This window comes from Anarhichas minor, unplaced genomic scaffold, assembly GCF_050575085.1.
Source record: "Anarhichas minor isolate MPS153535 unplaced genomic scaffold, ASM5057508v1 ptg000014l, whole genome shotgun sequence".
Classification (NCBI taxonomy): domain Eukaryota; kingdom Metazoa; phylum Chordata; class Actinopteri; order Perciformes; family Anarhichadidae; genus Anarhichas; species Anarhichas minor.
In genome coordinates this window covers 823,943-837,573 of record NW_027466460.1, presented here as the reverse complement: position 1 = coordinate 837,573, position 13,631 = coordinate 823,943, and the positions used below count along the sequence as shown (strand labels likewise).

Sequence of the window (13,631 nt, the reverse complement as noted above, 5' to 3'; positions counted from 1 at the left end):
CAGAGTGGTTGCAACTGAGAGACCTACATGTAGATGGTTTACCAGGTCATTCCTCTCTATCCAGAATGGGATTTCTTACAGCAAGACTGGTTAGTTAGCGCCATCAACAAATGCACACGCAATGCCACGTCATGCCGGGAGAGGAACAATTGTACAGCAGAGATAAGCGTGAGCCGACCGGAAACCCAGCAAGTGAAACGGGGTGAAAGTAACGTTAACCCCTCAGACTTCTTCCCATACCTTTTCCCATTCCCCTTCCTCTTCTTCTTGTCCCTCTCTAATGAGGACGTTAGAGGAGGAGTCAGACAGAGTATCAGAGGAAGATTCCACTGAGCTTTCACAAGAGGAATTTGAAGACATGTGGATTGCTTGGGAGGAACATGTGTCTTCTTATTTTAAGAACTGTTTAAACAGATGCAACTACAAACACAAGGCTCACAGCACATATGTCACAAAGGAACACGTGTGTATGCATATCCTACTACAATCACATTATAAGACCCAACTGTACTATCATGTGACTACATACTGTGTGTTCAGAGACTTACCTGATGCCAACTGTTCTTTCAGATAGTCTCTCTCCATGGTTAGCTCATCAATCTTCTCCTTTCGTCACTCTGCCCTCAGCTTACACACCTACAACTCATGGGATTTTTTTTTTTTTGGTTGCCAGTAGTGCAGTAGGGGCTATGGACACACCTAATAGAAAGTAATTGTGTATTATTGAATACATCTAGAATGTTCTATTTCCCTTATCTGCTGGTCTTGGCATGCTATAAGCCTAAAATATTTGAATCACTACATTCATATGAACAAATAAATGGTCATCTAACGTTAACATGCTGTGACGGAGAAATGTGCATACCTCTACATTTAACATATTTTAGGTGAATTAGGTAGAATTGTATTTCTCAGTGAATGCTTTGGGGTTTATGTCAATGCCGAGATTTGAAACAAGATTCTAGACAAAATTGACCAAATTCTTTCTCGGCTTGGCCGACGATGCAATCGTACCCCAGCGGGCTAAACAAAAGATTTGTTCTCTCTGATATCAAAAGAAATACAGTATCGTTACATCGTGAAGTTGTCTCCTGGATTGCTCTGTTTACAACTGAGTTGACGTGGTTACGTGTGCCAGTCTCAGGACCTCCAGCTCGTGACTAGCTTGCTAGTGACCCCTTTCTGAGCCGGGTCAACACGCCCTTTCAACTTTGGTCAGGGGTTTTCCTTTGTCCCACGTTGATGATGTATTGAAAGCATGATTGTGACTCATTAGTATTATTGTTTTTGCTAACAATGAGCAGATTCACTTGGCGAAAGAGGATTGTTAATGATCACATCGCTAAAAAAACCACAAAAGAACACCCTGAAGCTGATAAAGTGGCTTCAGAAGAGGAGATCGCTAAAAACAAAAGTCAAATGCAGAATATGCCGCCGGGACATGAAACTGAAGAAAAGGGCAAACAGTGGAGAGCTATATGCTTGGTATGAACTAAATGATTTAATAAGTAAAGGTAGACTAACATCAACGCTGCTGGCTGTGTGTTGATGTGTGTGTGGCAGTGCAGGGCGTTGGGGCGTATAGAATTGCATGAGGCCCCTTTCTAAAAAACTATTATATGTCACTGTTCTTTTTAAATAGGATCTATGGACAAGCAGCACATATGGAGAAGGGAAAAACTCATTTTTGTCAGGCACAAGTCACACTTCAGTCGCTCAAAGATCTCCCTGAGTAACTGTATGCAATTCATGTGCAAGGAGGCAAGCAATAACGATAATAACATAGTCATAGGCTCACAACATTCCAGTTCTTTGTAATGGATAGGACTTTTTGTCAATGATTTTTACAGACACCTAAACATTACTTTTTTTATTTGCCTCTGAAGATTTTCTCAGGGTTTACGACTACGGCAGATTGGCATGATGGGTCACACCACTGTAGCCCGTTTAGCAACTTAGTAAAATGGTTTTAAAAAATAAGGAAGGTCTGTGTCACAGCAGTTGAAAGGTTAAGAAGGCGTGCAGGCCAGCCGATTGGTAGGAGAAGGGAGTTTGTTGTGATTGATGAGAGCCCTTTTTTCTGCACAAAAGAAAGGTGTGTTTTAATAACAATCACTTTAAGTAATCGTGAAATATAGTCAACCAAGTTATAGTTAGGATAAAGTATCTGTTTACGTCTGTGTTTGTTTTGTTTCTGCATCGGTATGGGAGAGGAAGAATGGCTGGTTGGTGGGAAAGAAAGAAGTGGGTCTTTGGGATGTTAGGTGTGAGGCATCACCAAGGGCGAGGATCTGGAAAGCCTATTCTGCGTCTAGTGGGGAGAAGATCTAGTCCCCTTGATTGCCCATCATGTGAGGCTTGGATCATCAACTGTCAGTGACATACTCCCTGCACTAGGATACAACCATCACACTGTCATCCACAGCAGGTGGTATATAGATCCCCACACTTCTGCCCATACCCACCATATTGAGAGGGCCTGGAAATCCTACAGGGAGCAGATCCAGAGGCTTAGGGGAAACCACACCGAGGCTACATCCACACTACTACGTTTTCGTTTTTAATACGCATATCTTTTGCTACGTTCCTGCCTGGCGCCCACACTACTCCGGAGTTTTAGAACCCCAAAAATGGAGGCGTTTGAAAATGCTACCGAAGTCGTGTTGGTTTGAAAACAGGGTTGCGGTGTAGTGTGGACGGGCGGAAACGGGGACCTTTGCAAACGATGAGGTAGACACCCGCGTTCGCTACTTGATTGGATCTTAGCAGTCACGACGTGTCCTTCCCTGATTGGTCACGCCGCCATTACAAAACAAACAACAAAAGCCTTGATTACCGATCGACTACCAGTGGTTAAATTCAACATGGATACCAGATTGCAGGCGTTGCTGACCTTGTTGTCTATACTAGCAGCTGTTGTGCAGTAACATCTGCATTTATTAATTATACTACTGCCGACATGCGGAGGAAGCAGCTGTTATTGGAGCTACAATGATACTGAGACATTGTGAGGATAGAGATCGTTTCAGCGCAATAGTGTGGATGTAGCCTGAGAGTTTGCTTTCTGACCATCTTGCAGCGATTGAGTGGAATGAATGGCTCCCAAAGAAACACTGTGATGGTGCGTTTGGCATGTTGGTTCATGATATTTTAAGAAAGTACAAGGAGTCATATTTAGTCACTGTACCTCGTGTGAAAGAGCTGAGATGGCAAGAATGTGTCTTTTTATCTGAGATTTTCGAGACAAACTCCAAAGAATCAGTGTAGTTGAAGTTTTTGTACTGTCATTAAATGTATACTTCATGTATTATTTGATCATGTGTTGAAAGTATTTTTTTTTTCTGTCTCAAATTAATAAATATGTAATAACAAATGTTCATAGAAAATCATTTGAGAAAATGTTTTGAGACTTGTGAGTCTTGGGCTGCAGCTGGAATCAGGTATTACCGGCCTTTCAATATCATTTGTGAATACTTTGTGAGACAGATAGTCCTCACTTTAGAAGAGGTCCCACAAAATACTTAACTAACGACTAGTAACTACCTAAATTAATCATGAATTTCATTTTTTTTAAACATCTATTAACACACTCCCTCACCATTAGTGCATGCCTAAATAAATGTACAAATGCATATGTATAAATGCATGCATAAATGTACAATTATTAAAGCATTTAGCACTTTATAAATGATCTTATGAACTGTTGACAACTCCTAAATAATTGTTTTTTATTAATATAATACTTAATTTTGAAATGTGGAATCCACTATTTATAAGTATTAAAAAATACAATCATTAAACACATTATAGATTAGCTAATTCATCAAGAATACAACATTTATAGATATGTTTATGAATTGAATAGTAATGTGTATAAATGTAGGAACAATGTTTATTTATGATGAATTAAGTGTTTATTCATACTTTAATGCTGCATATAGCGTGCAGTTATTATAAAGTGTTACCAATTAGGGGAAATGCAACATACGGTTTTGTAAGAATCAAATCAAAAGGCAGCTAGCCTACTTCATATTACAGATTATACTACATGTTTTTTTTTTTTACATAATTTAAGCGTGACGTGAGGATGATAATGCCTGAGGGTCAGGTTTCATATGAGCTACATCATTTCAATTTTACCCGAAACATTTAGCCTAATCAATAATTTCCAGTGTTCAAAATGATCATATTCTGGGTTATCAAATAATGATTTCACTATCAGAATATCAATAAATGCAGACGCAAATAATGAATGAATACAACATCAATCTGCCAGTAGAAATATATCCGCGCGCCTCTCATCGGGACACAGAACACAGTATAAATACAGAATGCTTGTTAATCAGGTAACACACAGAGATCACACTGCTGCTCTGCGCATTCATGATAACTGTGTGTCTTAATATTAGCACAGCGATCATGTGTGCAGACACACACTCCAACAAGTCTCTCCAGCTGTTAAAGCCGACTGACAGCTGATCCAGCTGTGATCAGAAACAGACGTCGCTTCACGTGACGCTTCAGAGGAAAGGAGGTCTCTTTTCTCTAAAAAAAAAAAAGAAAAGAACAGATTTCCTCGTTTCCTCTCTTCTAGCGTGGTTTCTTGCGTAAAAGATGCAAAGTGAGGGAAATGCGGGTGCAACCGAGAGACTTATGGGACGTACCCGTAGGACACAGCTGCCTGTGAAGTGATGCTGAACAACAAACTGACATCATCAGAAGGCGACTCTCTCACCCCGAAGAGCCCAAAACATTCTAGAGGACATAAAAAAACAAGGCGGACAGAGTGAGCGAAACACTCAGCCGTCACATATTGGTGCGCGGATCTATTCATGCACGTGCACCGCGGCAGCAGCAGCAGCAGCAGCAGGCGTCTGCCGCGCGCATCTGTCTGTCCGTGCAGGAGCAGAGACAGACGGGCCTGGCGATGATGATGATGGCGGACTGCGTTGGCTTCCAAGCGCAAATCGCCTCGATTATCGAGATACTGGCAAATTCGGCAGTGGCGGAGATCTGCAAACTGGTGGACGACGGCTACGCAGCGCTGCGCTCCCAGATGGACCAGGAGCGGGAGAAGAGCGAGAGGGAGAACGACGCGCTGCGGAGGAAGCTGCGAGAGATCGACGTGAAGATGCGGAGCTACGAGAGGAAGACGAGGAGACGGAGTCAGCGGGAGGAAGCGCACGCCGTTCATTTTAGGCCATCCGAAGGTAAGGTGGTAATTGATAAAGGTTAAATAAATAAATAAAGGCAGGGGCTGCAGTTGGCCAAGTGCGTTGCATCATCACTGCTACATTACGTCCGAGAGCATCATGACACACCTATGCCCTCATACAGCAATGTGGTGGCTGATGTCTTTAATCTCAATGAGACCACACAGTTGCTCTAACTTCATCCAGCTCTGCTGTCATGACTGATCTCACACACACACACAGACACACACACACACACACACACACACACACACACACACACACACACACACACACCGTGCCCTGTGGCTCCTGTACTACTGTGGACCTCAACATCATTCGGGGCCCTTATATTCACATGTTAATGCACCGTGTGGCAGGGCTGGCCAAAATGACAGTTCTAGTGCAGTTATGTGCAGAGAGTTTTGGTTTTGTCCAAATGTGTATTTATTCAAATGACCCTCCCTGGGCTCCCAGCAAACCCCCATTGCTTCCATCCATCCATTTTCCTCCGCTTATCTGAGGTCGGGTCGCGGTGGCAGCAGGCCAAGCAGGCTGACCCAGACTTCCCTCTCCCAGGCAACATGTTCCAGCTCATTCTGGGGGATCCCGAGGCGTTCCCAGGCTCGTTGCTTCCACTCTGTTCAATGTGTAGAGTTTTTCTCTGCTGAAATACCCGGCCTTCGTTTGCCTGTTCTCCCTGCTGCCGTCTGGAAAGAGATACAGAAGTATCAGCTGCCGAACCACCAGACTTCAGAACAGCTTCTTTCCTCAGTGCAACTCCATTACTCATCCTCCACCCTCCATATGTAATATAGCTGTTGTTGTTTTTTCTTTTTTTTTCTTTCCTATGTAGCAAATTGGGATTACAATCTACATTTTGTTGTGCAACCTTGTCGTACAATGACAAGTAAAAACCTTGTAACCTTGAATGAGTCTCAAAATTAGGCAATAAAGCATGACCCTCCTGAAAGCATATGTTCTCTCTATTATAGTAGAAGTCACATGCCCACATGTACAGGATGTGTCACTACAATCTTCCCTGCTTTTCATACTGATTGCAAAGAGAAACCTAAATTATTTGTAGAAATGACTTGAAGGACCTTAATAAAAACGGAAGCTAATATGAGGCTTTTAGAGTTAGACTACCGAAGTGGCCAAATCCCGCTTTAGGGAAGTTAACTGTTTTGGTTCAGTCTCATGGCTCTCATCAGCCTTGTTAGCAGCAGCAGCAGGTAGCGGTTTTCTGTGACAGTGCTCCGATACACTACCTGCTCAGCAACAAACAGCAGACAGGCACAGTTAGAGACTAACTACTAATAGTAGTATAAATAATAATAATAATAGTAATATACATTGCCGTGCATATATAGCATATCCATCAGAAGTATGTGAAGTTGTGCCAGAAATCCCTTTTCTGTTCCTACATAAATAAACAAATACTTCCATCAATAGATTCTTTGCAATCATCATCAGCTTTAGGACACTCTCTGCTCCTATCAGCTGATGGTTGGATGAATGCTAGTACGAAATACTATATCATACTATCATACGTCGTGCTAGTACTTGTCACTACATTTTCTCTCTGTCTTTGACTGCAAATCACATGATACTTTTACATAATCGCACAACACGAGAGTCTGAAGCTGTAGGAGCTCATTCAGAAGCTAAGACTTTTCTTGTAAGAGATAGGTTGTACAATGGTAAATGATGACACAGCCAACATGGCTCAAGCTCAAAAGGCAGGAAAAGCTGTGGACAATACTAGCTCAGTGTTCTGTGCTATTTTTTCAGGAGCTGACAACCATCAGCCTGTGGTGCCGCCTCTTCCTGCCACTTCTATAGACAAAACCTTCCATCACATTTCAAAGGTAAATCAGCAGAATGATTTTCAAAAATAAGGTCTATTGAGTCTTGAGAGCACTATTTCAAGGTTATACTGCACTGTATGTAAGGCATCCACTCTCCCCTCTGAGAACATAAAGCTGAAGGCAGAAGAGATGACACTTATTGGTGACCTGGAAACTTCAAGTTTGTGTAGTGTAGTGTTCACTCAAGTAGACCAAACCGCTAAAACCACATCAACACACTCAACGCCAGTGTTTTTATAGAAGTGAAATCATGAAATTTCATCATGCTTCCCTCACTATTCTGCATGGCACAATGTGTAGTGGAGGATTTGTAACTTGACACGGTCCGCTATGACATCGTGGATTTAAGTGTAGCCTACATGTAGGAACATGGTCCTAGGTCTGAGTTTTAGGTTCAACTTGAACTGTGCGATGAAAATAAATGTCTATGTCATGTTCCAGCTGCTTTTCACTGTGTCACAGCAGGAGGAGACCACGTTGCTGCCATTGGTGAAGCAGGAGAAAGTGGAGAGCGACGACTGCAACCTGGACCTCAAGGTGGAGGTCAACATTAGGGCAGAGTGTGACCTGTCTACTGGTGAGTGTGGCTCTGTGAAGGATTACATCTGTGTTTCACTGATTATTCTTATGGCTTCAATGTTTACTCTGGTTTTAATACAAACAAAGAATATGAAGATATAATAGAGTAAAGCCTCGTCTGGACTGTAGTCGACCAGTCAGTTTTTCTCCATTAGTAGATCTTAGTCACGGCATATATTATTGTGATGAAACACTCTAAACTCAAGGTCCACCTAGTTGCTTTTTCTGGCCCTGATCAGGTGAACCTTGAGTTTAGAATATTTGATCACAGTTATGTCTCACAGATGGACTTAAATGCTCAAGAAAGCACTTTGTCACTTATAATATTATTAAATGCGCCGTTGCATTGCAAAAGTTGCTGAAACGGAGCCTGACCTGCTCTATGAAGCGTCCATCCTTTTTTTAACATGGTTAAAAAAAAATGAAAAAATTCAAAAAAGCTTAATATTTAAAAAAGTTAAGAGGTAAAAACAGATTGAACCCCAAATTGCTCACGAAGGCTTACCATCGGTGTATGAATGTGCGTGAATGGGTAAAGAAATGTAGTGTGAAGCACTTTGATTGGTCGGAAGACTAGAAAGGTGTTTTACAAATGCAAGTCCATTTACCATTTGCCAGTGGTCCACTGTATCAAAGGCAGCCCTCAAGTCTTAACAGGACCGAAATGGAGCTTCCACCTTTGTCTGCAGCAAACAGGAAGTCATTTGTCACTTTAACTAAGGCTGTCTCCGTACTATGTAGAGAGGAAATAACTGTCCTTAACCCTAGATATTAACGATATTTTAGAAATAGGTCAGTGTTTACGAGAGTGAGCAGTTTAAGACAGGTTGTATAGTTGCCTGTTTTAAAAGAAGAGGGAAAAATACCAGTGGCCGAGCAGCAAATCATAATTGATGAAATGCAGGGACTGACAGTGTGCAGTACATCTTTTAAAAGTTTAGAGTGAATAATATTGAGCTGGGAAGATGATTCAATCTGAGAGTTTCTAGAAGTGAGAGGGAAATTGGCTGAAATTGGGTCAGCACTGCATAGTTTGGGGGGGGGGGGGGGGGGACAAATAGGACATGCATGTCTGAAACAATCAGAGTCCTAATATCCTCCAACCTTTTAACAAAGTAATTCAGAAATCCCTCTGCTCATTCACGGCTCGGTTCAGGGTTAGAAGTGGAGGAACCGTTCACAACAGAATCAATAACTTTCAATAAAACCTTCTGGAAATCAAATTGGATAAATAGGCTGATCTTGCCTCTTAACCTGTTGTCTAATAGTTGATGATGTGACTTCTAAGGATATTAAGGGAGAGTAATAACCTCTTAGCCTTTAATAAACATCCATTGTCTCATTGAGTCATGGATAAGCATTAGGATTTTTCTTCCTGATTTGGAGAGGAGCATGGCCATGGATTGGGAGCCAGCTATTGTTGAAAGAGTTAGCCAAGGCATCAGGGGACTGTTCCTACATAAAAGAGCTCGAGGTTCGGGTATTGGGGAAAGCTTCACAGATTTTACTGGCAGAATTGGCATTAAAATAGCTGCAGTGACCACAACTTTATTTATTCATTTACAGAATGTTTCATTCTACAGGGACATATACAGCATACTTCAGACAAATTGAGAACAGCTATCCGATTCAACTATCAGAGGGCGATGGAGACACACATTCTGCCTTCTCCAGTCACCTCACCCGGCACATGTGCAATGTGTAAATTAGGCAAAGTCTGTAAATAAAGCTAATGACCCTCATTATGAGTCATCATCATTATACAGGCCAAGCTCACCATAGCAAACCTTAAATAAATTGTGTTCACCTTGGTTGTAACGCTGCATGATGGGTGCACTGTCACCGCTAGAGGACTACGTGAAAGGACGAATTAGGAGGGAACAAGTGTTCAGGGATGAACTCACCCACAAGCACTTTGATTTCTGTGTCCGAAAAATATCCTTTTCTTGGTCACCCTCTCCGTAGTTGCCGTGAGTCACCGTAAAGAACGTAATTTCTATGCAACATTCATGAGGTGCTTTGCATTGACCATTTATGGTTGAATGTGGGCGTGTAGAGGGCGGGATGTGAGGCTTATCCACATGTCCAAGTTGATTTGGGATTCACAAAAGGAAATTGGGCACTAGTAGATGTGCACAAAGTTTAATATATCAGAATATTTTTTGGCATCCGTGCATTTCCTCATTTGTACAGAGAGGAGCTCAGAAAATGTGTGAATAGCACTATTAAGCTCAGGGTGTCATTATAAAAGTATACAGAGGAAAGAAACTGAACCAGTAATAAAAAAAACTTAAGAGAGCCAAAAGAAAACAAAGACCACTTCAATCTATTTTATAGGCGATGATTCTAGTGGCAAAAGTTAACAGTGGAAGCTTTAATTAAGGGGACAGTATCACTAGTGAGCCAAATCTCAGTAGCCATAAAAAAATGTCCTGAGGATAAGAAGATATATAATTGAGGTTGATCCCCTGTCTGGACAAGGCCTTTCCGTGTGGAGCTTTGCATGTTCTCCCCGTGTTTGTGTGGTTTCCCTCCACAGTTTCAGTTGCAATGTAAGGGAAGAACCGTTTAGGACATGTGTACTGGAGCATAATGACGGTCACACAGCTGAGTTAATTAGTGTTGTGAAAAAACACTGGCAGACAACATGCGAGAACCCAGTCGGTTTGGATGTGAACGGCCCCTTTTAAAACGCATAGCGCTCTCCACGGACGGATTAAAGTTGTCATTAAAATGAATGGGTGCGCCCCGCAGTGGAGCTGGATGAGTCTGGTGAAACTCCCTCCTCTGTGGCCCAGAGTGGGAATGGAGCCGCAGATGAACATGAAAGACAGAATTGTGGGAACAGACGGGGGATATTGACCATTAACTCTGAGACCGTAGTGGACGGTAAGGAAAACGTGTTAGCCGACTTGAGTTTTGTATCTCTGACAATGAAGTCACAGACTATCAGCACCTCAGGGCCCTGATCAGACAGAGAGGGTTCAAGCAGCCTGGGACGGCTTTTTGTAATTGTTTTCAAAGAGAGTGAACCATTTTTGTGCGATATATATACAAACAAACAAACATCAAATAAATATCAATCTTTGAATTTCTCTTCTTTTTTCTTCTTTAACTCCACTCAGCCTGTTCCCCAGTGTCTGTCTGTCCATCTTCAGCCATGGAGCCCAGCGAGGAACCCAGTGATATTGATCCTGACACCAGTGTCCACCACCACTGCACCACCCAGCCCTCCTCATCGCCTACTGATTCCACCATAGACCTGACCTGCAGGCCTCGAGCCAAAAGTAAAGCCACCACGCCTCTGTGCAACAGTTTGACAGCCAGTAGTGGGGGGGTCACGGCCCACGGGGGCGTGTGCAGTGACCTTGAAGGCGATCTAACAGATGTTGCTCTGAAGCCAGAGATCCAGACAGATGATGCTACGCAAGATGGACTTCATCCCTCTCAGCTGTCAGACCCTGTAGCCTCGGATGACCCGAGCCCCGACCGCCTCAACAGTCTGGGCCTGGACCTGGCCTGGATGCAGGAGAGGGTAAGCCATCTTGGTGCAGCATATGCAGTAGCACAGCTGGGTTTGGGGAACACAGAAAATGGCCACCCCTCTGCCTCCTTCCCCTCTCAGGGAGGAGACAGTCTGGATGGCCCTCCAACCATGCTCTTCACAGGCGGCACCCATGAAATGGCTGCTTTCGCCGCGTCCTTCGACATGGCCTCTGCTGCATCTGCCACCGCTGCTGCCGCTGTGGTGGCTGCACCGGCCCCGCTGCCTCCGCCACCTCTTCCCCCTGCAGCTCCTTCTGCCACTACGACCAGCCAGAGACGGCTCTACAGGAGCGGCCCTGCCGCTGCTGCTGCTGCTGCCAAAGAGCCCGCGGCGTGTGCCGTGTGCGGGTGCGCCTTCCCCAGCGCAGCTGCCCTGGAGCTGCACCAACGAGTGCACACAGGGGAGAGGCCCTACACCTGCCCCCACTGTGGTAAGGGCTTTGCCCAGCCCAACAACCTACGGGTCCACCTCCTCATCCACACCGGGGAGAGGCGCTATCGGTGTACGCTGTGCGGGAAGAGCTTCATCTCGTCCAGCCACCTGAAGAGGCACCGCACAGTCCACACGCAGGAGAAGCCCTACAGCTGCTCCCGATGCGGACAGTCCTTCAGCCAAATGTGTAGCGTTCGCAGACACCGGCAGCAGTCCCAGTGTGGCCTGTAGACGGAGCGCCGGGCGAGGTGGATGGCATCTGGAACTGATCCTCATACAGTTTGGCCTCTGAAGGGTGAGTGGTTCTAAAAAAAAGGAGTAGCAGAATCGTATGTGAGCCAGAACAAAGAAGCAAGACTGTATCCTGTGATATCATTGCAAGTGCATTTAACATGTGTCCTCGATCATAGCAGTAATATGTGTATTCTGTTTTAAAGGCGGACAAAAGAATTGTCACTAAAGCCTTCTCAGTCGTTACTTACTCCTTGTTTCAACCTGAGAGAGGATCACAGAGTGGACTGTAAAAGAGTGCCTGAGACAGTGTTTATAACACTTAATCCATCAATTTGTCATGTATGGTTTTGTCTGTGTTTACATAGCTGACGCACTTGGGGTCTGTCTCATTTCCCGATTTTGTGCCTCCCCGATTCCTTTCCTTTGCCTCCGTGGTTCGCGCCTTATTCCCGCCCAAGGGAGATACGAGCGGAGGAGGAGAGGAAGAGATGAGAGGAGACGAGGCGACAGGCGTTTAACAAATGAGACATTCCTCGTCTCGAACCGTCATTTTAAAGCGATGACAATTAAATATGCTGCATCAGCTGTCCATTGTTTAGTTACACCACTGTATTTTATGATCCCTGTCAGATGAGCATAACAACTTATATATTTACGAGTAATTCAGTTCACAGCGTGGCAGAATGTAACACGAATATTCAGATGTCATGCACTTTCTATTTAACACACACATTATAGACTGTATATATGTTATTGCGTGCAGCACTACAAATGTTTGTACGGAAAGTGCTATACAAATAAAGAGTGACGTATATTATATGTGACTTATTGATATATATTATAGACACACAAACACAGTCCTGTCTTTCTATATGACAACATGAAATACAGCAAATTAGTGCTGATTGTAAGAGAATGACATAATAATTTGACACCTGAAGCTGTTTGCACCTGTAAACATCATGTCAGGATTATAGCAGTTGAGTTGGATGTATACATTCAGTATAAAAACACAAGTATCAGGTGAATATCATTAAGAAATGTGGTTTGAATAGAGCCTCATGAGGAGCTACATAGGCTGTGAAGTAAGAAGTAAGAAAGTCTGATCCCGCATATTAGATAAATACAATTTCTAAATACAAAAAGGAACTGTTACATTTGTAGGGTCCAGCCGTGGTTTGAGATCATTACAGCTGTGTGTCACGGCTCTTTGTATTTGTTTACGTGTGCAGAAAAAACTTCAGCAAAGGTGTTTCCGCGCTCATAGCTCCTCCGGCAAGCCTCCTCGCTCCTCGCTCCTCAAGACACATTTTAGGAATTGGGATGTCCTTCAAGATGGAGCGCTGAGAACGACTTCCGGGTCACAAGCCGGAGGAGCGAGGGATCGAGGTGGCACAAAACCGTGAAATGAGAAAGACCCCCGGGCTGATCCAGGAGGGGAGGCTCATGTACTGCATATCTGGGATCATCTTGGTTAATTATGATGGTATACGCAGCCATCATCACCACTGACCACCTAGTGAAACAGCTGACAGCTCTAGAGTTTTTTTCGGCCTATATAATGAGGTGAATTATCAAAGTGACTTAAAATACATTTAAAATTCATCAAATGTCAAGTGAATGTTATGAACACAGATTGAATCTTGCCTTATCCTACTGTGAGTTCTTACGCTGGATTCAAATTTCCAAACACTTCCAGCTTTTGTTGCTTTTTTCAGAACTGCTGACACTACACGTTTTCATTTCTCACACTGCACACTGAGTGTCGATGTCAAA

General features: G+C 43.5%; 1 protein-coding gene across 1 annotated transcript in view; it reads left to right on the top strand.

Moving 5' to 3' along the window:
* The first annotated feature begins 4,768 nt into the window (after window positions 1-4,768).
* LOC142950069 (uncharacterized) overlaps window positions 4,769-13,631 on the top strand; it is a 32,615-nt gene continuing 23,752 nt past the window's right edge. Inside the window, exons 1-4 of the mRNA XM_076091973.1 lie at window positions 4,769-5,210; window positions 6,987-7,063; window positions 7,526-7,640; window positions 10,768-11,848. Of these exons, the coding sequence (XP_075948088.1) occupies window positions 4,928-5,210; window positions 6,987-7,063; window positions 7,526-7,640; window positions 10,768-11,848 (1,556 nt within the window). The 5' untranslated portion in view covers window positions 4,769-4,927. The remainder of the gene's footprint in view (window positions 5,211-6,986; window positions 7,064-7,525; window positions 7,641-10,767; window positions 11,849-13,631) is intronic.